At 41.1% G+C, this 24,606-nt stretch overlaps 1 protein-coding gene across 1 annotated transcript; it reads right to left on the reverse strand.

Annotated features, from left to right (window-relative positions):
- Window positions 1–63: 63 nt before the first annotated feature.
- LOC131237786 (mitogen-activated protein kinase 9-like) lies at window positions 64–24,444 on the reverse strand. Its single transcript, XM_058235777.1, has 11 exons — window positions 23,971–24,444; window positions 21,534–21,942; window positions 20,944–21,071; window positions 20,702–20,761; window positions 17,612–17,761; window positions 16,938–17,093; window positions 16,407–16,544; window positions 16,235–16,308; window positions 6,382–6,483; window positions 4,955–5,207; window positions 64–771 (listed from the first exon to the last, which is right to left on the reverse strand). The coding sequence occupies exons 1-11, from the start codon at window positions 24,214–24,216 to the stop codon at window positions 697–699; spliced, it is 1,791 nt and encodes a 596-aa protein (XP_058091760.1). The 5' UTR covers window positions 24,217–24,444; the 3' UTR covers window positions 64–696.
- Window positions 24,445–24,606: the final 162 nt, after the last annotated feature.

Consider the following 24,606-nt stretch of genomic DNA (forward strand, 5'->3'; position numbering starts at 1 on the left):
ATTTAGATAAAAAAGAGGATCTGAAAAAGAATTTCATTGATCCCAAAAGGCCAAATCATAAACAGCAGCTAATTCAACACTGTTGCATTTTGCTTATATAAAATGGTAACACAAAAGAGGTATTAGACAATGCTCCTGACAAAAGTCTGTACGGTAACATCCGTGTACCCATTTTGTACAAGTGGGACCCGTGGTTCACTAACCCAAACCGTTGAGATATCATGGTCCCCATCATAGATGCTCCATGCTCCAAAAAAATCTGCCTGATAGGAACCCTTCAATAGGGGGGCTAACGAACAGATAGTCAAGAAAGAAAATACAGCACATTTCACCAATAAAAGGCAACATATTCTCCAGCTAGGATCTTGTGCATACGCCATCCACGGTGAGGCCCATCATATCAATGTTTCAAATCCATGGGCCCTGCTTGTGCCAATTGAAAACCCGGACCTACTTTTTAAGTACTCGAGGCCGAAGCATTCTGTAATATCTCCATACAAAAACAAATATTAATACAGCTTTAGGAAATTTCCAAATTACTCACTACCATCTGCCTGAGAACCCGACGAAAATCTTGAATACAGAGAGGGGGTAGCCACTCATCCATACAACAGGATGGATCCATCACATCTGCAGATGATGATAATGATTGCACCCATGTTTATCTGACTAAAAAATCTTGTTTGTCCTCCAACATCACGCATTCAAGTCAGTCATCTTGTTTGACAACCCATCAACCGCTTCATCCTGGTTCTCATTAATCACATCTTCCTGCAAAGTAAAACAGACAAATGCAGGGATCTCTGAGTCTGAAAATCCACACACACGCGCGCACGCGCACATATACAGAAATTAACTTGGTGAGAGTAATTTTATCAAGCGCGCGTGCACACACACATATACAGAAATTAACTTGGTGAGAGTAATTTTATCGAGCACTCATCACTTAAACTCACTGTAGATAAATCTGTTGTGTATATATACTATTCATGAGATGTTTTAAGCACATGGATGGTCCAATCATCAATGTATTATCATCCTAACCGTAGGAACTTTGGCCCTTCTGTTATATTAGCTGTCCATTTCACGAGCCGACGATTGGATGGCTGGGGTCAATGTGGTTCTTAAGAGCCATGGGCAATGAAAAATGGGCCTTACTAGCTGTCAATGGCCATTCGCATCCAAAACATCTCAAGGACACCATATTAGCTAGTAAAATTGCGGCTTCAAAGTTGTCCTTTAGGAATAAACCTAAGTGCTTGCATGCAAAACATACAAGACTATTTTTGTAAGCTATAAAATGCTATTGTGGCATTTTTCCAATGTTGCAAGTCATCGGGAACACTAGCAGCTGTCTGATGCAAGGTTCTCAAATGGCGAATTGGGTAGAAGCTGTTCTGTTGAGTCAAGCAATTACCATTTGAAATTGATCTATTTATATAAATAAATATTTAAAAAAAAAAAAAAAATATTTAAAGTACATAAAAAAATATTTTCTTTTCACTTTCATTGTAGGGTGGCTGAGCCCAACACAATACCTCAATGGTTGTGTATGGTGCCACGATAATGATACAATTTTGAACCCTAAATGTGCCTGCCCATTTGCCTTATTTGACCATCATATCCTTTTAGTTGATTGTTCATAATGAGGGCATTTTTGTCAATGACTTATTAAGTACTCAATAAAAGAGCTTGGATTGTTAATTGGGTAGAGACCTATGTTGAAGAAACGCGTGTTGATTATGTCTGCATCAGATGAATACCTCCCCTTCTCCGCCATCACTTTCCACGACTCCACCAACACGCTGCTCCACTCGCCCCAACACTTGACCTCTCCATTTACAGGATTATGTCTGCACTCAAGCCTCATCTTTCTTGCAGCACAGAAAAAGACGAGCCACCACTTCACTACCTCCACCATCATCCGATGCTCCAAGATCTACTCCTGACTCGGTTCTTTCTTCTTCTCCGAGGAAAGGTATTCATCTTTGCACGTTTCATCCTATTCAACATTTTGTTTCTTATCAGTCATTATCTCTATCTTACGGAACTTTTATTGCCAATGTTGATTTTGTATATATTCCTACACGAGTGGATGTGGCATTGGCACACCCTCACTGGAAGCATGATATGCTTGAGGAGATGCATGCCTTAGAAAAAAAATCAAACTTGGGAGCTTGTTGATTTACCAGTCGGTAAACATGTTGTGGGCTGTAAGTGGGTTTACACTTTCAAGCATAAATCTGATGGTACCATTGATCAATACAAAGCACGCCTTGTTGCAAAAGGCTTCACACAAACTTATGGCATCAACTACACAGAAACTTTTGTTGCAGTTGCAAAAATGAATTCTATTCGGGTTCTCTTATCTATGGCTGCAAATTTGGATTGACCCTTGCATCAACTAGATGTCAAGAATGCCTTTTACATGGTGACCTTCATGAAGAAGTGTATATGTCCTTACCTCCTGGGTTTCGTCGTAAGGGGGAGGAACATAAAGTTTGTTGCCTTCGCAAGTCCATCTATGGCCTTAAGCAGTCACCACGGGCGTGGTTCGACAAATTCACTCATGCTATGCAAGCTGCCCATTTTCATCAGTGTAGCTTCGATCATTCTGTTTTTTGGAAGCGCAGCACCAATGGGCTCACAGTGGTCTCGGTCTACGTTGATGACATCATTATTACGGGCGATGATTTTACTTCTATATCTGGCATTAAGTCTCATCTTGCCAGTACCTTTGAGGTTAAAGATTTGGGCTCCTTGCATTACTTTCTTGGCATTGAGATTGCTCGTTCTCGCTCTGGTATTTCCTTATGTCAGCGGAAATATACATTAGACTTACTACATGAGACGGGTATGCTAGGCTATAAGCCTGTTGCTACTCCTCTTGAGATCAATCATCAGCTCACCTCTCTCCTTGGTGAGTCTCTCTCTGATCCTGGTCCATATCAGCGACTCATTGGCCGTCTTATTTACTTAACTATTACAAGACCCGATATCTCTCATGCTGTGAGTGTGCTTAGTCAGTTTATGCACTCACCACGGGCTGCCCATTTGGATGATGCCTATCGTGTTTTCCGTTATCTCAAAGATTCCCCTAGTAAGGGCCTTCTTTATTCCAGACATGGACACTTGTCTACTTCCGCTTTTTCTAATGCAGACTGGGCCGGTGCCAAAGATGACCGGAAATCTACAACCGGTTACTGCTCATTTGTGGGGGGAAACTTGGTTCCTTGGAAAAGTAAGAAGCAGCCGGTTGTTGCTCGATCCAGTGCTGAGGCCGAATATAGGGCTATGACCCATACAACTTGTGGGTTACTTTGGCTTTAAGAAATTTCTGACCGAGTTTGGCTTCTCTCCATCTAGACCTATGCCGATGATGTGTGATAATCAGGCTGCCATTCACATTTCTAACAATCTGATTTTTCATGAGCGCACAAAGCATATTGAGGTGGATTGCCATTTTATTCGAGAGAAAATTAAATCTCATGAAATTATAACTCCACATGTTCGCACTGGGGACCAACTGGCAGATATTTTCACTAAACCTCTTTCCCGTGACCAGCATGACACAATCATTTCCAAGCTTGGCCTTTCGAATATCTTTAGACCCAGCTTGAGGGGGAGTGTTGAAGAAACGCATCCGAATCCAGCCAGCTCCTTTGCAGAATAAGATCGCCATATTCCAGCCCATATATCTCTCCTCTGTAATCTCTGTAGATCTTCTTCTTCATTGTTTTTCTTTATTTAGTTTTCCTCCATTCTTGTATAAATACCAGTTGTATGCGGCTCTAAGAAATAAGTCTCTTCTTTCACAAATCATGTATTTGAAGAAACGCGTTTCTTCAACAACCTATTCCTCGCCTCTTCATCTTTTTACTACCTCTCTTGTTTTCTCTCCTTTTATTCCTTCTATTCATGTGATTTTCACACGTGCGCTCTCGCACACACTCAATTCCAAAAACAAGAAAAAATAGAAATGAGAAAATATATGATCCTTGACCCACACACACACACACACACACTTAAAATTCCAGAAACAAGAAAAAAAAAAAGAAAAAGAAATGGGAATGTATAATTCTTGACCCTAAATAATCACAAAGTAGAGGCTCACTTTCTGGTAAACAACACCATTCATCTAGCTGGTTCCCGTCATTGAGCATATATGGTTTAAGATTATCCAAACCAAATATGGCCCCATTCCGTCATTAAACATGGGCTTCTTTAATCATCCATTTGCAAACTGCTTCTCAATTGGCAACAGTGGTCTGGATGGGAATTTGGGAGATGGCACATCTCATGTGGGCCTACAGATTAATGGCCTTGATTATCCAAACATCATCCCTAACTAGCCATAAGCTTGGGGCCATCTGTTTCTTGCCTTTCTGAAAAATGGGTTGAACCAGAATAGACAGCTGATTCACATATTCATAGGGAACCAGTTTAGACCACAAATTTAGTTCAGTCCATATGTCTTTTTGGACAAAGTGTTGAAGGATATTGGGTATTGCTTGTCCATGACAGATATCCAATACATGTACAGTAATCCTAAGTTTCAGTCAAAAACAGTCCCAAAGGACCCAAACCCCTACAAAATGCAATGAAACATTTTTCCTAAATACTTCTCTCTCAAGTTTGGGCTTTTAATAGGTGAATTGAGAAGTCATTGGTCTATGTATTGGTTTTGGATGATACTTCAGACCCTGTTCTGCATTGAATCAACTACTTGCAATGCAGAGTTGGCCGAATTTGCAAAATATGGACTGATGCCGCAAACAGGCAGAATTCACTCATGTGCCATTTTAGACAGATACTGCATGTACTTGCACGAATTCCCACATTCCATCCACATTTCATGAGTCTCATTGGCAATATTATCGTCCCCAATTTTCAGGCAATAATCAGTCATTCGAAACAAAAAGAATGTAAATTGCAGCAAGCAGAACACACTTACCGCTGAGTCCGTTCTCTTTGGTACACCTATGCACTTGGAAGCACTAATGCTGGCACTCTTCAATAGACTACGCGCGCTGCAATTTGGTCTGCTTGGGCCATTTTCTGCAGCTGATGCATCCCCATGTGCATGCTGCAATCCCTCACCTTGTATCCTAGGAGGGCTTTCAATTGTACGGGCCACAGATTCTGCTGTTCGCTCTTCGAAATTATTGTTTGCATGAGCAGCGTCATCTGTAGAAGGAACCCTCTCTCTGTGAAAAGAAGAAAGAAAGAAAAGCATGTTGTGTGAGTCACCTAATAAAGAGTGAGTTTAGATGTTTAATTCAACTAAATTGCAATAATATAGGGAAATGCTAATATCCCCACCTTCATGGTGACATTAGCAATGTCCCCAAAGCTTCTTAGTCACACGTGTGCATGGTCATCCATTGACCCAAGTGGTCCCTTCAATCATACAATTGCAAGCAAGCCATGGTGCAAGAATCACACCAATCGATGATCCTAACCCTTTGACGGTAGGCAGTTTTGTTAAACTGTCTGGTTTTATGAGCCATTGGATCCGATGGCTATGATCATCAAACCAAAATGCTTCTTTTGAGTCATAATATCCCCACCTTCATGGTGACATTAGCAATGTCCCCAAAGCCTTTAAGTCACACGTGTGCATGGTCATCCATTGACCCAAGTGGTCCCTTCAATAGTACAATTGCAAGCAAGCCATGGTGCAAGAATCACACCAATCGATGATCCTAACCCTTTGACGGTAGGCAGTTTTGTTAAACGGTCTGGTTTTTTGAGCCATTGGATCCAATGGTTATGATCATCAAACCAAAATGCTTCTTTTGAGTCATAAGCAATCCATGGTGGGATCTATCAAATAGATGTTTTAAGATTTTTTATTTTTTTTCAAAGGGTTGTTTCAAGATGATGTTGGGCCTATTTTGTTTATCTGTTTGATCCCAAGTGTCCATTTTCCATGCTATTGATTGTTGAAGCATGATTTTTGCACCATCAGTTGCTCAAAATGGTATGGCTGAATGGACATCTAGATCAATGATTGTCCATGGCATGTGGCTTGAAAGCTTTGGGGATGCTGTGAAAGTTCCTAGGAGGGTCAGGATGTTAGCATTCCTTTTTGAATAAATATAGAGATGACCAAAATGGGGTGGGGCCATCTTAATTCATCAAGAAGGCCAACCATAAGTACATCCCAATGTGTTTCAAGTTGGACTTGAAACAGTTCACTAGCTTTTTGGAGGCAAGTCCTTCATTTTGAAGGCTATTAGGGTTAGCCCCACTTTGGTCCTTTCCACTTCATTGAATTGCATTTTTGCAATTCAATTCAACATCTAAATACAAACCAAGAACTAAATGAAATGAAAGATATAGAAAGTTCTCGGAGATCCAGCTTATTTGCATTTTTACCTGGGCAAAGAGGCATGCTGCCGCAAGAGCGGGGTGCTTCTTTCACCTTTCATATAGTTGTCCTCAAGATGAGCAAACTGTCGCTTGAATCGATCAACCCCGCTGTTGATAAAAAAGAGTTCACTGCTTAAACAGATGACATTTAATTTTACCAAAGAAGTCCTTCAACTACCAACACAAATACCTAGGACAAGGCTATGATGATGATGATGATGATGATGATGACGATGACAATGGCCTTCAACTGTAAACAACACTCCTTGTAACAATGTCTTTCTTTTCATTTCCGACAAACTAAGAGAATGTAGTGTGTATGCGTGTGTTCTTAGGTACACCTGAAGAATACCCTACAAGAATGTGTGTTCTTAGCGGTGTTTTAAAAAGAGAATAGCAAATAGTGTAGCGTTCACCCCTCTGAAGCGTGAGGTATAAGCTACCAAGCAGGTAGCGTAAGCTACATCTGACTTCTAGATTTTTTAATCAAGATTGTGCTTGGTTGCACCAATGTCATGCTATTCACCAAATTAGACTAATTAACAATAAAATTTAAGAAAATTTCATGATATTTGGTGCAGCCAAATGCAACCTTAGGTAATAAGAAAGGGCAATCATTAAGTATATAGGTAAAGAAAGGGCAGCAAAACTGATTTAATAATGTTACTTATATTAATTTTACTAGAAGTACTAAAAAGATTAACAATTTTTTATTGAAAATAGAAAGATGTAACAAATCATTGAAAACATTAATTGATTTTAATGCTGTAGTAAAAAATAACTTGTAATGTGGTCTCTAGAGTGTGTAGTTTAGCCTATGCAGCATGTAGCTTATGCAAATTATCATGTAGCGTAGGCTACACATGACCTAAGCTATTTTCATGAGCTACATAGCGTTAAAACTAATCTAAGCCATGTAACGTAAGCTACACACTATTTAGCGTAGCTATTAAAAACATTGGTTCTTAGGTACATCAGACTTCCTTACTTTTTAAGCTATCCCAAAGATAAGAGATAATCCTTGTTGGTTGTAAGTCATAAAGTGATAAAGATTAAAGTGATTATAAAATTAGGGAGAGGTGAATTGTCGAGTCTTTTACATATAGTCCCCTGCTTTTTTTTATTGTAAAGAACCCCCTTGTTTACATATTTGTAAAAACAAAGCATCCCTTTTACCGTACATGTGCAAACTTTTTTGTGACAGAAAAAGCATCACTGCCACTAGCCAACTTTTCGAAAAGACAATTTTACCCTATGCATAAAGCGGATTCATAAAATAGGCTTTAAGGTCAGACCATCCATCCGGTCCTTTTATTCTTCCTCTGGCTCTATCTTCTTCTTTTTCGCATTCTTCTTCTTTCTTCTTCTCCAGAAGAAGTAAGCAAGAGAGCGAGAGGGGTTTAAAAGAAAGAGATCAAAGCAAGAGAGCGTGGTTAATTCAAAGTTGACAGATTGGGTGTTTTATATAACATCGAAAAATGCAGGGGTTTATTTACAAATATAGGAAAGGGAGTGAATTATTTACAGTATAGAAAATAGGCATGGGTCAACATACAAAAAACAGTAAGGGCATCCTCAAGCTCTCCTACTCTCCCTTTCAACTTTTTTCTTCCATTTTCTATATCATCTGTCTCCTCTTTTACTATGAATCATATCATGGTACTGGAGAAAGGTTAAAGGTTTTGGGATAGAGTAGATTAGAGGTAGATTATCTTATTGACAATTAGATGTTATTCATATACATGTATGCTACATGCATGTGATATACATAATATGGTTGTTCTTAATGGAATGATACACACAAGTTTCCACAGTGTAGCTCTCAAGTTAATATGGTATTAAAGCAGGCAATCGATCCATTTCTAATCTCAGCCATAGATCACGTCCCTGATTCCTCAACAATCATAAATCACCTATAAAAAAAACCACCTCCTTGTCCCTGTTGCTGGTTCGCCATCAGCATACAGTATAACTATCTTCAATGAGAACCCATCTCTGTTCCTGTTTTCAGCACTGGATCTGCTCCAAATCCTGCCTCTGATTCCCATTTCCAGTGCCCTTGAACCTACAGTCAACAGCCATTGTCATCCCCTTGCCAGATCTGTTCCGCCACTTTTTGAAGAACAGGTCAACAGCTCTGTGGAACTCTGCCACCTTCACTGAACACCTATCGCACCAATCCTAGAACCCGTCTCAAACCCGTACCAAATAGAGTTGCACACGAGTCGAACTAAGTCAAGCTTGGCACAGCTCAACTCGGCTCGCTAGCTGACCCTAGCTTGAACTCGGCTCAGCTCGTTCGGTCAACAGCTCGTGCCAGTTCGAGCCGAGTTCGAGCCTGTGCGGCATTTTCTCAAACACATTGAGTGCACCTTCAATTTCTCACAATATGCAAAACGGCAGCAGCAGTTTACAAGTATTTCATCAAACACTCAGTAGGCAGCATCAAAATCAAAATCCAATGATAGTTTTATCATGTAATGTTTGTTTGTTTGTTTTTTTTTTTTTTTTTGTAGGGATTTGTTTCATATCCATACCTTCCTCGCCACCAGCTGATCCCACGGAGAAAGTATGCACCCGAAACAACACTTCGTTGAGTCATTTCATCAAACACTTGGTGAGCAACATCAATATCAAAATAACAGAGTCACCGAACTGGTTCGATCTGAGTTCAATTCGAGTTGAGGTTCGATCCGAGTCAATTCGAGCTCGGCCAAGCTCGAACTCGGCTCAAAATTTTTCGAGCTCCAAAAATCAGCTTGACTTGGCTCGAACTCAGTTTCGAATCTCCCGCAATACTGAATCTAGTCTGTCTCCATCCGTCTCAGCCCCAATTCTCCAATCTGTTCTCAACCATCTGCAACAGTGTCCAAACTAGCCTGCGCTTTGGACAAATCATTTCAAAACCAGTTGGTGATAACTGCATCTCCGACCATGTTCTTTAGGGACATCTAGCCACTGGTCACTACAACTCCTAACACCAAATTTGCCATTTCCCTACATCTCTACCGCTGTTGCACCACCATCGTACCCGCCATCACCACTGGAATCTCCCTGCCATTTGAAGCATCATAATACCAGATGTCTGCCATCGACATTGTAGGAGATTAACCCCTGCCTGCCATCTCTGAACTCTGACCACCATCTCCACATACCATCATGGTCTAAGATCTGCTGCTAACTAGCCAAGTATAACAGATCTAGCAGAAATATTTGTCTTTGTCACTGTAGCACCCATTCCCAAAACCTGCAATTCCTCCGCCAGACCCCGCCTCCAGCCCTACTGCTGCCAATGTAGGCCTGCTCCCCCAAATCTGAATCTCCCCTTGACCAGTCACAGCGCCTAGATCTGATAAAAAGGGTTTTGTAGAACCCATCTCTTTTGGGAAAGCAGAAGGGGCATGCGACATTTTCAAGCTTCCTTTTGGTGATCCAAGGGTACAGTGAAGCATGTGCCAGCTGGTGTATTCTTTATTAATATTATTATACATTTTTAGTGCTGATTTGATTTCCGACGGATCAACTAGCATCTAAACCCATTCTTGCATTGTCCATTCACTTGCAACCACTCATTCTCCCAACCTGTCTGTCAGTTCGTGCCACATTTAAACCGCATCTTGTTGCTGCCTCTTCTCTCCACTCTATGCCATTGGATTTTCATCATCTCCAACCATCTGTTAGTGTCACTGAATTTGATCAAAAGCCCAAATCGCTATAGACACCAACAGATTTGATATGTTTTCTAGACGAATTTGTTTTCTAACATGCTGGGCGTTCGGAACGAACGTTTGCTCTCTCCATTGTCATTCTCTGATCAGTTCTGATATCTGGTGATTCCGAATCTCCCGTCCTAGCCTGGAAAACCCCCAATATCCTTCTCTCCCCCATCCAATTCTCTAACCCATGCCCTTCTGTTGATCTAGACATTGACTCAGCGGAGAGAGACAGTCTTTCTGAATATCGTTCTTGTCCTTCTTCTCCTTCCATCTCCTCCCTTCCTTCGGTCGTCAATTCGGACCTCGGCCCAATTACTTTATTTCAAGACAATCTCTCCACTGACGTCTTGATGGGGGAACCCCTGCAAATGATCGTTGATGGTCAGGTTGAGCCAGATTCGGCGGAAAGGAATAGAGCAGAACTGTTGGCTAAAATTCAGAACAAGCGATGGATAAGAGATGCCATCGGGAAGGTGGGGAGATCTCTCGGATTGTCCTTTGGAGATCGGTTGGAAGACTAAGTCGCTCCGTTTCAGTGTATCGAGAACAGAGGCAGACCTATTGAAAAGAGCAGATCTGCAGAAAAACAGCTAGCCAAGATTTCCACTAATCGTGAACTGCAACGTCTAGAAGCCAGTCCTGGGTTTATTTCGGCTTCATTAGCTAAATCCAGGAGACGGGATATTCGGGGAAGTGTAGTTACTCCATGAAAATTTTATCTTGGAATGTCAGGGGGGTAGGCTCTAAACAAAAAAGGAGCCTGATTAAAGCTTCCGTTACTAGATGTAATCCGGATGTGGTGTGTTTTCAGGAGACTAAAGTCTCCCAGTTCAAGGACAATCTGCTGCCAACATTATGGAGGGTGAAAGATGCAAAGTGGGTTGCTCTGGACGTCGTTGGTATGTCAGGGGGGATTCTTATAGCCTGGAAATCGTCCAAGTGAGATCTTGTCTCTTCCTCATGTGGTGTGTGGTCGGTGACGACTAAACTGCAAGATAAGTCCTCTTCTCTCCTTTCTCTTTTATCTGTCGTCTATGGGCCTAACGATGATTCGGTCAGGAATGATTTTTGGGAGGAGCTAACTCAGGCTAGACAATCCTTTATAGGGCCGTATTGCGTGGTCGGGGACTTTAACAGTACTCAGTTTGCTGAGGACCACTCCAGAAAAAGAAGACCCACTTCTGCTATGATTCAATTTTTTGATTGGATACAACAGCAGCAACTTATTGATTTGCCTTTGTCAGGGGCTAGATTTACCTGGTCCAATGGCCGGGTGAATCCTATTCAAACTTGTCTTGATAGATTCCTTGTTGCTCCCGAGTAGATCCAGACCTTCCCGCAAACTCAGCAATTGGCTCTGCCGAGGACCACGTCAGATCATTGCCCGATTCTCCTGGCCGTTGAAGATGACTACTGGGGTCCGAAGCCTTTCAAGTTTAACTCATCCTGGCTTCAATCTGGTGGCCTTCGTTAGAGGATAGTTGACTGGTGGACTACTTTCAAGGTAGAAGGTTATGCAGGTCATAAGCTGCTCTGTAAAGTTCGACTGCTCAAGGCTGAAATTAAGAAATGGTGTCAACAGGTCCTTCTGAAAAGAGAGGATGAAGTTGAAGCTCTCATGTCCAACCTTCAGAAAATCGACCTGGAGTCTGAATCTACCTCGCTCTCGACTAACTCTCTGGCCAGGCGTATTAGTATAATTTAGGAGCTCTCGAATATTGTTCTCGAAGAAGAAGCAGCCTGGAGAATAAAATCCAAATCTAGATGGATAGTAGATGGTAATAAAAATATGAAGTTCTTCCACAACATGGCAAATATGTAATCCCGGTCGAAGGCTATCCACAGCATTTTCGAGAATGAGAATAGGATCGAGGACAAATCGGAGATAGAACTTCTTGCTATCTCTCATTTCAAACAACTCTTATATGCCGAAAACTGGTCAAGGCCGCACCTAGATAATATTTCATTCAAGTCCCTGGAGGGCCGAGCTGAGTTGATTGAGATCCAATTTTCAGAAAAGGAAGTCAAGGCCGCCGTCAATGCCTTGGGAGGAGACAAGTCTCCAGGACCCGACGGATTCTCGATAAGCTTCTACCAGACCTTTTGGGAGACTGTCCGCCAAGATATCCTTTCTTTTGTGCAGGAATTTCACGATAGAGGAAGACTGTCAAAAGGCATTGGCACTTCCTTCATCTCTCTTATTCCGAAGGTGGCAGGGGCTAGCTCCTTCTCCCAATTTAGACCGATCAGTTTAATAGGGAGTCCTTACAAAATCCTTGCGAAAGTCCTATATGCCCGCCTCTCAAAGGTCATTGGAAGTCTCATCTGTCCCAATCAGAACGCGTTTATCAAAGGCAGATAGATTTTGGATGGAGCATTCATAGCTAATGAAGTTCTTCATTATTGCCATAAGTCTAACTCGTCAAGTCTTTTCTGTAAGTTGGATGTGGCCAAGGCCTATGATCATGTGGACTGGGGACTTCTTATGTACATGCTCCGTCGAATGGGTTTCGGGATTAGATGGCAAAGGTGGATGAAGGCTTGCATCAGCTCTGCCCACTTCTCAATTATTCTAAACGGATCCCCCAAAGGCTTTTTTAAAAGTTCGAGAGGGTTGCGTCAGGGGGACCCTCTTTCCCTCCTTCTCTTTCTTATAGTAGGAGAGGCTTTGTCTCAAATGTTAATCAAAGGGCAGGCGCATGGTCTTCTTCGGGGCATTGCAATTCCCGGGTTATCAAATCATCTAACCCATATCCAGTTCGCTAATGATACCATTATATTCTCAGAAGCTTCATCGAATTGCATCAACAACCTCCTAATCGCTCTGCGTTGCTTTGAAGCAGTCTCTGGCCTCAGGATTAATATGAATAAATCAAAAATTCTGGGTATAAACGTGCCCCCTCCATCTATTATTTCATTTGCATCTACGCTCGGATGCCAGGTCGACTACTTTCCGACGTATTTTGTTGGTCTTCCTCTGGCTGTTGGTCCTCCTCCGAAGTTTATGTGGGGTAGGGTTACCAGCAAATTTCACAAATACTTGGCATCATGGAAATGTCGTTATTCAACTCTGGGAGGTCGTTTAACTCTGATCAAGTCAGCCCTGTTTTCCCTCCCCCTATACTTTATGTCTTTGTTCAGATGCTCAGGTTCGATCCTCAAGGAAATTGATAAAATTAGAAGGGACTTCCTTTGGTTCGGAAAGGAAAATCAGCGGAAGTTTCATTTGCTGGAATGGAATGAAGTCTGTCAATTATTTCGGGAAGGAGGCGCGAACGTTAAAAATTTGAAAATTATGAACCTTTCTTTGCTTGGGAAATGGGCCTGGAGATTTGCTACAGAGAAGGAGGCACTATGGGCCTTGATTGCCAAAGGTAAGTATGGTTCTTCGCAGGGTGGTTGGTGGCCGAATCAGTCCTCCTATTACAAGGCGTCGCACATATGGCGAGGAACTCTTTCTACTAAAAGTCCGGTGATGGAAAACTGCAGTTATGTTCTTGGTTGCGGATCTTCTATCCGATTTTGGTAAGGTCTTTGGGTGGGGGATAGGCCGTTGAAATTCCAATTCCCTCAGATTTACTGTCTTTCCCCTGATAAAGATATCTGTATCAACAAATGCTATTCCATCTCCTCCGTTCAAATTGTTTGGGATATCAGATGTATCAGAAATCTGAAAGATGGAGAAGCTAAGGAGTTTATTGACCTGCAGGACTGCATTTCTAAAACTATGCTTGTCTCCTCTCTTCCCGACACTCTCGGGTGGTTTTTGGATAAGTCGGGATCTTTCTCGGTGAAGTCCCTATATACTCTCATATACCTTGCGGCCACTACCTTATCTGAGGTTAATTCCTTCATATGGAAATACCCGGTTCCTCCAAAATTCATTTGCTTTGGATGGCTCGCGGGTCGCAATAGAATCTTGACAGTTCACAACCTGGCTAAGAGAGGCATGCACATCATCAATATCTGCTTGTGTTGTATGCGGGAAGCCGAGTCGGTTAATCACCTGCTGGTGCATTGCCCTTTCTTTACTCAAATTTGGAATGATCTCTATCACTGCTTTTCGGTTTCTTGGTGTTCCCTGGACTCTGCGGCCGATCTCCTCTCCTCTTGGAATGTCCTCAAGCTAGGGAAGATCAAATCCATCATTTGGCGCATGTCAATTCTCGCTATTTGGTGGGCCATTTAGGAAGAAAGGAATGAGAGATGTTTTAATAATAAATTGTCCAGTGTTAGGGTTGTGGGTTCTCGGGCAAAAAGATTGGTGATCGAATGGGCTGTTAATGTTAAGGATCTTCTTAATTACGATTTTAGCTTTTTAGGTTGCTAGGGCCCCTCTGCTATCTCAGCAACTTCGGCCCTCCTCTTTGCCTGTGTTTTGTTTTGTGTGTTTTTTCTCTCCTTTGTTTTCTCTTTCGTTTTAATGAAGCTTTTCCTTTTGTTGCCTTCAAAAAAAAAAAAACAATGTGCACCTGAGAGATCAATTATTGGCATTTGAATTTTGATCTGATATCCAGTTGTCTTTGGATTACCAGATCTGCAAATCTGAACCATTGTGCACCCAAAGCAATTGGTAACTGCTTCCTGTAAACCTGTTTCCACACACCTGTCCTTATTGACTGAATTTCAATGCCTGGCATCTGAATTTGGATCTCGCTCATCTCCAGATCAGATTTTCTGTTTACTGTATCGAATCATCTGCCTCCGTTGATTCTCAAGTCCGATATTTGTGAAGTAGTTGGTAACTGCTACCTGCAAACCTGTTTCTGCAGACCTATCTTTGCCAACTGAATTTCTGGTGCTTGGCGTCTGAATTTGGCATTGATCTGTCTCTGGATCAGGTTTTCTGTTTATTGTTCCAAATCACTTGCCTCTGTTGGTTCAAGTCCAATTTTTGTCGTCATTGATCATCAATTGGAGGTGTTTGTCACCAGCATTTGTCTCTCATCACTGGTATCTGTCGCCTGAGGTTTGCTGTCATTGGCATCTGATCATCAGAATTTTTGTTTGGCACCTGTTATTGTTCTGTCTATGGCATTTTGAGCTGACTGTTGCTACTCGCTGCTACTTTGACATCGTCTCTACGATCATTTCAGGTGTTGAAGACCTGATCATTTTACCTCCTCAGACTTCATCATTGTAGAAATTTTATTTTATTTCAAAATAAACGTGTCAATGCATTTCAAACTCAAGTGTTCACTTAGCCACTTTGAGTTTGAGGGGGTTTTGTTAGGATAGAGTAGATTTATTTTTTTTGAAGGATAGAGTGTGTTAGGATAGAGTAGACTAGAGGTAAATTATTTTCTAGATTGTCTTATTTAGAAATTAAATTTTCATCCATATACATATATTACATGCGCATGTAACTTCGATATAATCTGGTTATTCTTAATGGAATGATACACAAGTTTCAACAATGTAGCTCTCAAGTCAACAAAATAGAGATTCTCCACTCCAATCGTCCTCCCCTTCCTTGGCCAGACTATGCCATGCTGTGGATATTTCAGTTGCCACTGATAAAACTAGCAAATGGATCTCTTTCTACACTGATCAGAAAAGGAGTCTATCAAATTTCACCATCTTTTGTCTCTCCTTAGTCATGCATCTTCCTTCTTTCCCATCTAATTTACCATCTGTTAGTTCCCTCACAAGGCAACTAAATTGCAATGTCACCTTTTTTCCCTTCTTATTTTCTCTTTTAGGAAGTAAAAACATGATTCATGAAAGAGGATTGGAAGCGGCCGTGAAGAGAATGGTTTCTATTTGTTCGAGGCTAGAGATGGTTCTTCTGCATTTGTTTCTGATTCATCCTTTCCAAATAAGCAACAGGAATACCTGTGGCAGACTCGTTTAGGGCATTATCATTAAACATCTATGGTGACTAAACATGTCAATTGTTAACACACTGTCAAATATTATTCCAAGGTAGAGATAATGAGAGTACTAGGCCTTTGTCTACCAATTTTAATGTGTGGAGACTAGCACCAATTGTTTATATATTTGGCTATTGATACTTACAGACGTGAGTTTTCAATCAATGTAAGCTTACACCAAGGATCAGCATAGAGCCCTATCTTTTTGTATTGGTTATGGACAATAAAACCTATATTTCATCTGAAAAATGTAGAGAAATGCCTCCTGACCTTGGGTACATGAAGCTGGTCTGCTCCGCACCACGAAGATACTCCTGTAACATCTGGGGATGATACTCTAAAATCTGTTTACTTTTACAAGAAAAGCCATTATAAGTAAAAGGTGGAGATTCCAAAAACCATAATCCCGTTATGACAAGACTTGTAAATAGGCTCGCCGTACCTCTCGATAAATTAACTCTCTTACATCGTCTTTTCCCAATTTCCTCCTTTCAAACTCAAATTCTAGTTTTGAAATGGGCTGCGTTGACGGTTCGCGATCGACATTTGCCAAACCATAAAAGTATGGATCAGCTAGTGCCTGCATGGGTGTATACACAAGCAACAGTAGTATCAGAAAATGGTACTGATCAAGATTTCATCATAAAAAACTCATTTTGAAACACTGATAATCCCAATTTAAGGCCGTGTTTGGATTTACTGGTGAATCCAATTGCAAACATCCAGTGACATCAAGAGAAATGGTAAAATGATGTTAACTAGAGCTCATATTCTTGCAATGAGGAAGTAGCCCTGAGCACTCCAGTTAAGTTCCTTTCAAGTCCAACTTGAAAGTGAGATAACTGCAATTAGAGGTAGGGTCCCTCAAAATGAATAATGAGGAATGTAATTACAATCAGGTTATTTCCAATTTATTGGACAATGTCTTGAAATTCAATTCAATAGTGCATCCAAACGCATCCCTAAACCTTACCTCTGCAGCTGAAGGACGATCTTTAGGGTCAAATGCGAGCAACCGTTCGAGTAAACGAAGAGCCAAGGGATCTACACCAGGGAACTTTTGTGAGAACGGTACTGGTGGTTTTTTCCGCATGTTACTTAGATATCTTCTGGCCTTTTCATTCCGAATCTGCAGATGTTAAGAAAGATTAACACTAACATGAAAGCATGAAGTTATAAATAAATTCTTTGAGGTAAGAATTCATGATGCAAGATCCAAATCAACAGTACTCATAAAGTATCATGAGAATATTTAAATATATGAACTCTCAACGGCAGCGTACAACAATTTTAATGGCAAGGCTGCTTTTGATGTTCAATTGAATTGCTAACAACTCAATTCAGTAAAGAGAAAATGGCCTAAGTGGGGCTAACCCAAACAGCAATTCCCATTAGTTTCAAGTTGAACGTGAAACATGGAATTGCAAAGAGAGTTTGGCTGTCGCTATGTCCCACCTCCACTATGGTCAAATTTCTACATATTTCATTGCGATATAGCAGACTTGCAATCCGGTACAACCAACCACCCAAAACTCTCTAACACACTATTAACTGGGATTGCTAGAACTACTGCTCAAAATTCCCAGCAAATTTTGCAGTTGATGTTTGCCAACTGCAATTTGCAATCAGAAGAAAGGGAAGACTGACCCTGGCAATGGATTCCGGTGGTGAAGTTCCAAGCAAATCAGTCATGAGATCCAATTGATGCACCACATTCTTTCCAGGGAACAATGGTTTCCCTGTAAGCATTTCTGCAAATATGCATCCTATGCTCCAAATATCGATTGCAGGAGTGTACTGCAAAACACGGAAAAATAAAATAAAAAATAAAAAATTAGAATCTTAAAGCCTAACGGCCCACATAAAATTTTCCTCTGTAACTAAAATAACCACAATTTGGCATGAACCTTATGGACCAAACATATAATTAAATGGAGCTTCATAAAAGAACTATCCCATGTCATGCAATCTATAGATGTGAAAGCAACAAAAGATTCCACCACAATGCATGTGTACGTTCCTTTGTGTGCATTTGGATGCATTATCCTATAACCTTTGTTTAACTAAAAAAAGGCAAGTGCAATTCGCTTGACCAAGATGAAATACATAGAGAGGTACTTGCCAAAGGGAGTCTTTGGTGTAGAGAGTAGATCAGAGAGTATACGCCAAAGAAGAGCAGGGCATGAAGTTTCTTTGCTGTATGGAGGAGATTATTGCAAATCATGGGGATGAGGGAAGATGAATAGTTTGTTGCAGGTAGGTTTCTTTTAGTGCGCTAGATTCCTAGGATGGTTCACCAACATTTTACAGAAATGGAGGCATTGAATCGTACAAATCTCATAATTTTAGGGCCATCCAGAACATTCAAATTGTCACATGGTTGTGGATGTAGAATAGTCTTAAAAACGGAGAACGTGATATTTATCATCTGATTTTGCCCTTGGAATTTGGACCACTTGCTGTTTTACTTCTAACCATCCACTTGATAGCCATATGATTGATCTATTAGGAATTAGGATTGCTTGATCATTGTAATTTTAGAGAAATGATCCGTCCATAACGTGCCCCACAACTAGGGTGGAGTGGATTGTCATATGCAACTGCAATGTGTGAGGAGTTGGGTCCCCACTCCCCACCATATTCCAAATGGCGGTGAATTATTGTAGGGGGGAAGATAATTTGCAAATCATGGGAGGGAGGGGAGCAGTTTCTTAAAAGAGGCATGTTAAATACATCTGACGAGTCACCACCATATCCAAAATGGTGGTGAACTGTCATTTGAAAAAGATGCCTTGAAATTTGTGGAAGGAAAGGGCAGCAGTTTCTTAAACAAGGTATACCGAAAACATATGGATCTGTCGCAATAAGATATGTCGGGACTCTACCCGTTGGATCAGAGTCCTTTTCAATGACCTAAATTCATATGATGGGCCTCAACATGGATGGATGATATTTATTAAAAAAAAAAAAAACCGCCTTAAAATGTTTCAAACCTTTGATTATTCAAAGGTTAAGGAGACTGTAGCAATACATTGAGACATGTGGATCTAGCATGGCCTTGAAAGTTGAAATTACACTGATAACTTGATGGTTACCAACTGATTTTTCCATAGGAATTTGGACCACTCGCTGTTATAATTCTAACAATCAACATGACAGCCTTACATCGGATGGTTAGGATTAATTTATCATTGTGATTTTAGAGATATTCTGCATTCATAATTTACCCCGTGGTTTGGGTGGTGTGGATTCTTATGCATGAGTGCCACTTTTGAGGAGATGAGTCGAACTTATATCATAGGAGTGGAGATGAATTTGATAATGGTGGGAAGGAGTGTAGGGACAGCAGTTTCTTATAAAAACAAAAAACAAAAAAGGGGAGCGAGCTCATCCCAGCAGAAGCTTCACCTCCAAATTACCTTCTAGCCCTTCACTCTGTTTTAAAAACCTTCCATGCCCATTACTAACACAGTTTTTAACCTTTAAAACTAATTGGTGGAAGGACTTTGCCCCTGGCTGCTCGCCATTGTAGAGTCATGCTCACCTGGGAACCGGTTCTCATGAGAACTCATGAGAACTATTTGAGAACTCATCTCATGTCATGTGTATATGCAATCTAGGCCATTCAGGCCCTTCATCTAACTTAAATGAAGGGTTGGGCAAAAAGCCAAGTTGTTTTGTAACTCAAGTGGGCCCTGGTGAAAATCAACGGTGGAAATTCCCTCTCACTTTGCTATGGCCCACCAGATTTTAGGATCAAACTAACTTTTGGGCCCTATGGGTTTCATTATGTGACTTATCTAGTGGACCATTCAGATTTTGTGCTCATATCACGTGAGATGAGTTCTCAAAAAAATTCTCACGAGATATCTTGAGAACCAGTTCCTAGGTGAGCATTTCACTATGTATATAGGAGAGATAAGTGGGATAGGGCTCAAAATTTGCAAGCACATTACTTTCAAGGAGTTCAAAGGAATGTTATTTTGACTGATCTTCCTCATAACTAGGAGGGGCATTACTACAACTTGTTCATTCTACCTATTTGAACTGACAGTTTTCAACTCAGAGCTTTGCTAAGCAGCCCACACGCGTATGGAATAAAATTCAGTGGGCGCCACATGTGCCAGCATGGCATGAGATCCAAGATCCATTCCATCATCAAAACAGCATCACTATATTGATGCCCTAGCCCAATAATCAGGTTGATCCACTGGTCGGGTGAGCCACAGTTTGCAAAACAAATGTACAGCTCTGAAAAAACTTGGCTGAAGTTTTATAACGCTTCCACCTGTTTCCAATATTGGGGCTCGCATGCTGACTGAACCACCTTTCATTTTTGGAAAAACATGTGAAAGGTTGGACCAATCTGATGGATGGATTAGATGCCGCATGTATGTGCCTTGCTGGCACATGTCTGCACATAAGCTTTATAGCAAACACATGCACCTAGCCATGCTCTGCAACACAATTTCAATTCACTTGTTATTCAAAGCATCCTTCAAGATTTATGAGTTCTCCAACCACAGCAAAAACCCAACATGTAAAAAATTGAGAAACATAAAAACAGTATGTTTCATTACAGTAGAATGATAAAACCAAATTAGCAGGCCTAAAACCAAATCACCAAACACTCTTATATCAAAAGATAGACTCAGTCAGGAGAGAGAGAGAGAGAGAGCTACGGAAAAAAGGCAAATGCCCAATTTGGCAAATCCAAATTTAAGGAAATTGGCATACTTTTGAAAAAAAGGAGCCACAAAGTTCGGGAGCGCGATACCACCTGGTTGCCACATAGTCCTGAAAAAGGCCAATAAATAAAATGAAATCGGTTGATTAGACCCTCAAAATCATAACACACAGATGTTTCTGTCAAATGATCAACATAAAAGCAGCAGCATCACTTATGCTAGTCAGAAGCTGTCCATGCTATGAAGTCAAAAAAACATGGCTTCAAGACACCAGACGATAGAACCACATACAGTCCAGAAAATAGCTGATGGGGCATCATTGAATGAGACACGTGCAAGCCCAAAATCGCATATCTTCAATTTGCAGTCTGCATTAGCAAGGATATTTTTGGGCTTCAAATCTCGATGAAACACATTTGCTGCAAAGAATCAACAAAAAATCACCAATGATGATCGCTGATATACAAACAAAGCTGAATTATCAGGTCTCGATGCATTAGGACGTGAAAAACATCCTGGTTTGCCCCCCAAGGCTGGGAGATCCAGTCTATTGTCTGATGAGCTCCACCATGGATCATGGATGCCCCAAAAATCTTTCAAATGGAATATCCAAATCCTTTGATCAGCGGACTACATAAAGATGGTTAACAAAGAAACAAGCACAATCTAGAGAAAAGGCCACTATTGGTTGGCTAGGGTTTTCCAATCTGGAACATTTTATGGGGCACCCCTCTTAGACAGTTTTTCCCATCAGATTGATCGCCAAACCATGGGCACCCGTTCGTATCCATGAGCACAACAGGACTTTTTTCATGTCCTGAGACCTAATAGTTCCTCAAAAGCAAATAGGAAAAACTATGTTATCATTCACGAACATCAACCTGAATGGATATATTTTAGAGATCGGAGAAGTTGGTACAAGAAAAACTGATAGTGTTCAGGAGTAAGATCGTCATTTGCCTTAATTACTTGGTGAAGGTCAGATTCCATCAACTCAAAAACAACGTAAATATCTTTGAATTCTCTTCGAGATGGAGGAAGCATAATATGCTTTATTTCTACAATATCTGGATGGCGGAGCAGCCGAAGGAGCTTGATTTCTCTTAGGATTCGGGTCGCATCAGAGACATGCTCAAAAACATCATTGATCTTCTTGATTGCAACCCTCTCTCCATTGTGATTATCAATTGCAGACCCGACTACACCATAGCTTCCTTTGCCAACAACCTCTTGTATTTGGTATTGACTGGCCTCACCATACTCTGTGAAGAATTCATTCTCGAGTGTACCCTGTGCAAAAAATAAAAGAAATGTTAGTAATCCTTCACTGGGAAATATATTGGCAGATGGCATGAGAAAAGACAACAGTATTGAGCACTTTGGTGCTACCAAATGCAAGGATAAGCAATGTGTTCAACTATAACATTCCTAGATCATTAACATCAGTCAGTACTAACTTCTTGCAAGACAATAACAAGTTTCTCAACTGAAAAAGGGCACCATTGGCATGTCTAGGTATCTTAACCATCCGACTTCACCCATTGGTTTGGACCACTGAACAGTTTCTTCTTGACCGTAGATCTGATGGCCACCAAATTGAGGTTAGGATCATCAAATCGTTGTCATATTTATTTATTTATTTATTTTTATTTTTAGTAATGATGCTCCATCTACAATTGGAGCCAGATTAGTGGGCATGACAAGGTATCCATGCACCCCACAGTTGATGAGTTGCCATGATTTATGGAATTGTCGCAAACATGCAGTGTTTTCTCGCCCATTCTAGGACATCAACATTAGTTTGCTTACATTCCAGTGACCCGTGATATCATAACAAGTTTCTCAGTAAAATCAAAAATAGAAACTCAACATTTCAAGGATCTTGTGCAGCTTGTATCCAGATTCCAGACTGTCAAGTTAAGAAGCATCCAAAAGGGCAAAAACATTAAGGCTGCAGTTGGATGCACAGGTGAACAAAATTGCAAACATTTGGTTTAATCAATAGAAAATGACAAAAAGTTAATGAATTTCCATAGCATTCTCAACGAGTTAATGGCCCTCAAATTGCAGTTATGCAACATCCATCTTACGACCAAACACATTGATGATCCAATCATAGGTCTGGATTGTCCACCTTGTCAGGCAGGCTTTGAACTGCCAGCACTAAAAACACTCAAGGGATCGTAACGGTTCAATCGATCAAGAGCCTAGCATATGGTCATTCGAAGAATAATACAAAGTGACGGTCTACATTGAACAGCCAGATGATTGGATTGTTGAGATAATCTAATGTTCTGTATGGAAAACCACGAGATATCATGATTAAATCTTCTCATCATAAGAAATCATAAGAGAAAGATCATCAACCATCGCATGAAAAAATACCAAATCCTGAAATAGATCAAATTAATAGAAAAAACAGATACAAACAAATCAGTCGAAACAGCAAGCCTAAAAATTTCAAAACTAGCCAATCCTACAATCAAATTTGAAAAAAAAAAAAAAAAAAAAAGGGGGGGGGGGGGTGGGCAAACAGACAATAAAAGATATAGTTGGTTAGGCTACCATAGCCCAAACAAATGTGCATAACTCAATGCCCTCAACTCAAAATCTTGCATGTGGCACACTAAGACAAGATCCGGACCATTCATCAGATGGGCCCGGCCACACAGGCTCCACAACCCAAAAACAAACATCTGTCCGATTATCCTGTCAAGACTTCTACCAATTGAATTTCAACCACTGCATTTATTTTTATTTTTTATTTTTTTGTATTCTAGGGTCAATTATTAGTAGGCGATCCATCGCATAATCAGGACCGTTCGATCAGCACCGTATTTTATCGACGAACCCTCCATGGCGGGGCCCACAAAATGATCGGTCCCATATCACCCATATGTGCCACCTGTACAACCTAAGAGGCAACTGATATTTGCAGCCCACATTTTTTTTCATATGCACCCCTCCTTCATCTTTCCTTTAGCAGCAAAACGACGAGAAAAGAGGTATGCGTAATAAAAACAATGGGTGCGAATATCACTTCTCTCCCGTCTAAAAACTTCACAAATCAAGAAACATGGAATCTAGAAAAGGAGACGGGAGCCATCAGAGCATGAAGACCCGCTCTCCATTATAAACGTGGCATGGTACGCATGAATCTGGACCATCCATTTAGCAGACCCCGCCTTGGTTTGGGCACTGCTTGAGAAATAACCCCGATCGGGCAAACCTTGCCACCCGATCAGTGGCATTCGAACCGACGGTGGAAAACAGACGAATCTCACCGGATCCAGAAGAAGCGGAAATTACGAAACTGACCTTCTTGTGGGAATCCATGATATGCCTCTTGGGAACTCGTACCCGCTTCAAACTAGAGATGTCGAGATCTTCAATGATCCTCGGCTCCTCTTCTTTTTCTCTTCGCTGTGGTAGATTTCCCTCGTTTATAACAGACGGACGGTTATGGGCGTTATTCTCATCGTTGTGGTAGGGTTGTGGTTGTTGTTTGTGTGAATGGCGGTGAAGCCAGCGAAGAAAGCCATCAACGAGCGTTCCTCCACCCATGTATTTATGCACGAGAGCAAATGGTGGTAGTGATGATGGGAGAGGGAGAGCCAGTCAATCGGAGCATTGCTCGCGGGTCTTCGACCGACAAATGCTCCCGGCGAGTCACGTTGCTCGCTCTCCTTCTTCTGCGTTACCGAAACTCGCGGGCGGGAGAGAGGAAGAGAGGGGCGCTTGATTTTCCGACGTTTCGGGCGCGATTCCGTGTCTTTGTCCAAACTCCTGCGGCTGTCGTTGGGTCTTATATATATATATATATATATTAATTATGGATGATCGACGGCGTTTACTGTTCCGGAAGCGGATTGGCTAGTGTACCTTACATCAGCTATATAGCTGCTGTATTAGCGTCAGCAAGTTCTGTTGATCTGATCATGAGATATATACATC

This window comes from Magnolia sinica, chromosome 2, assembly GCF_029962835.1.
Source record: "Magnolia sinica isolate HGM2019 chromosome 2, MsV1, whole genome shotgun sequence".
Taxonomy (NCBI): domain Eukaryota; kingdom Viridiplantae; phylum Streptophyta; class Magnoliopsida; order Magnoliales; family Magnoliaceae; genus Magnolia; species Magnolia sinica.

Bases quoted from the DNA above. Each gene is read 5' to 3' on its own strand.
- LOC131237786 (XM_058235777.1), bottom strand. From the start codon at position 24,216: ATGGGTGGAGGAACGCTCGTTGATGGCTTTCTTCGCTGGCTTCACCGC. The intron at 17,094-17,611 runs GTCAGTCTTCCC...TAACATCTGCAG, and splicing joins CACCGGAATCCATTGCCAGG to ATTCGGAATGAAAAGGCCAG. The intron at 16,309-16,406 runs GTACGGCGAGCC...AAAAGTAAACAG, and splicing joins GAGAGTTAATTTATCGAGAG to ATTTTAGAGTATCATCCCCA.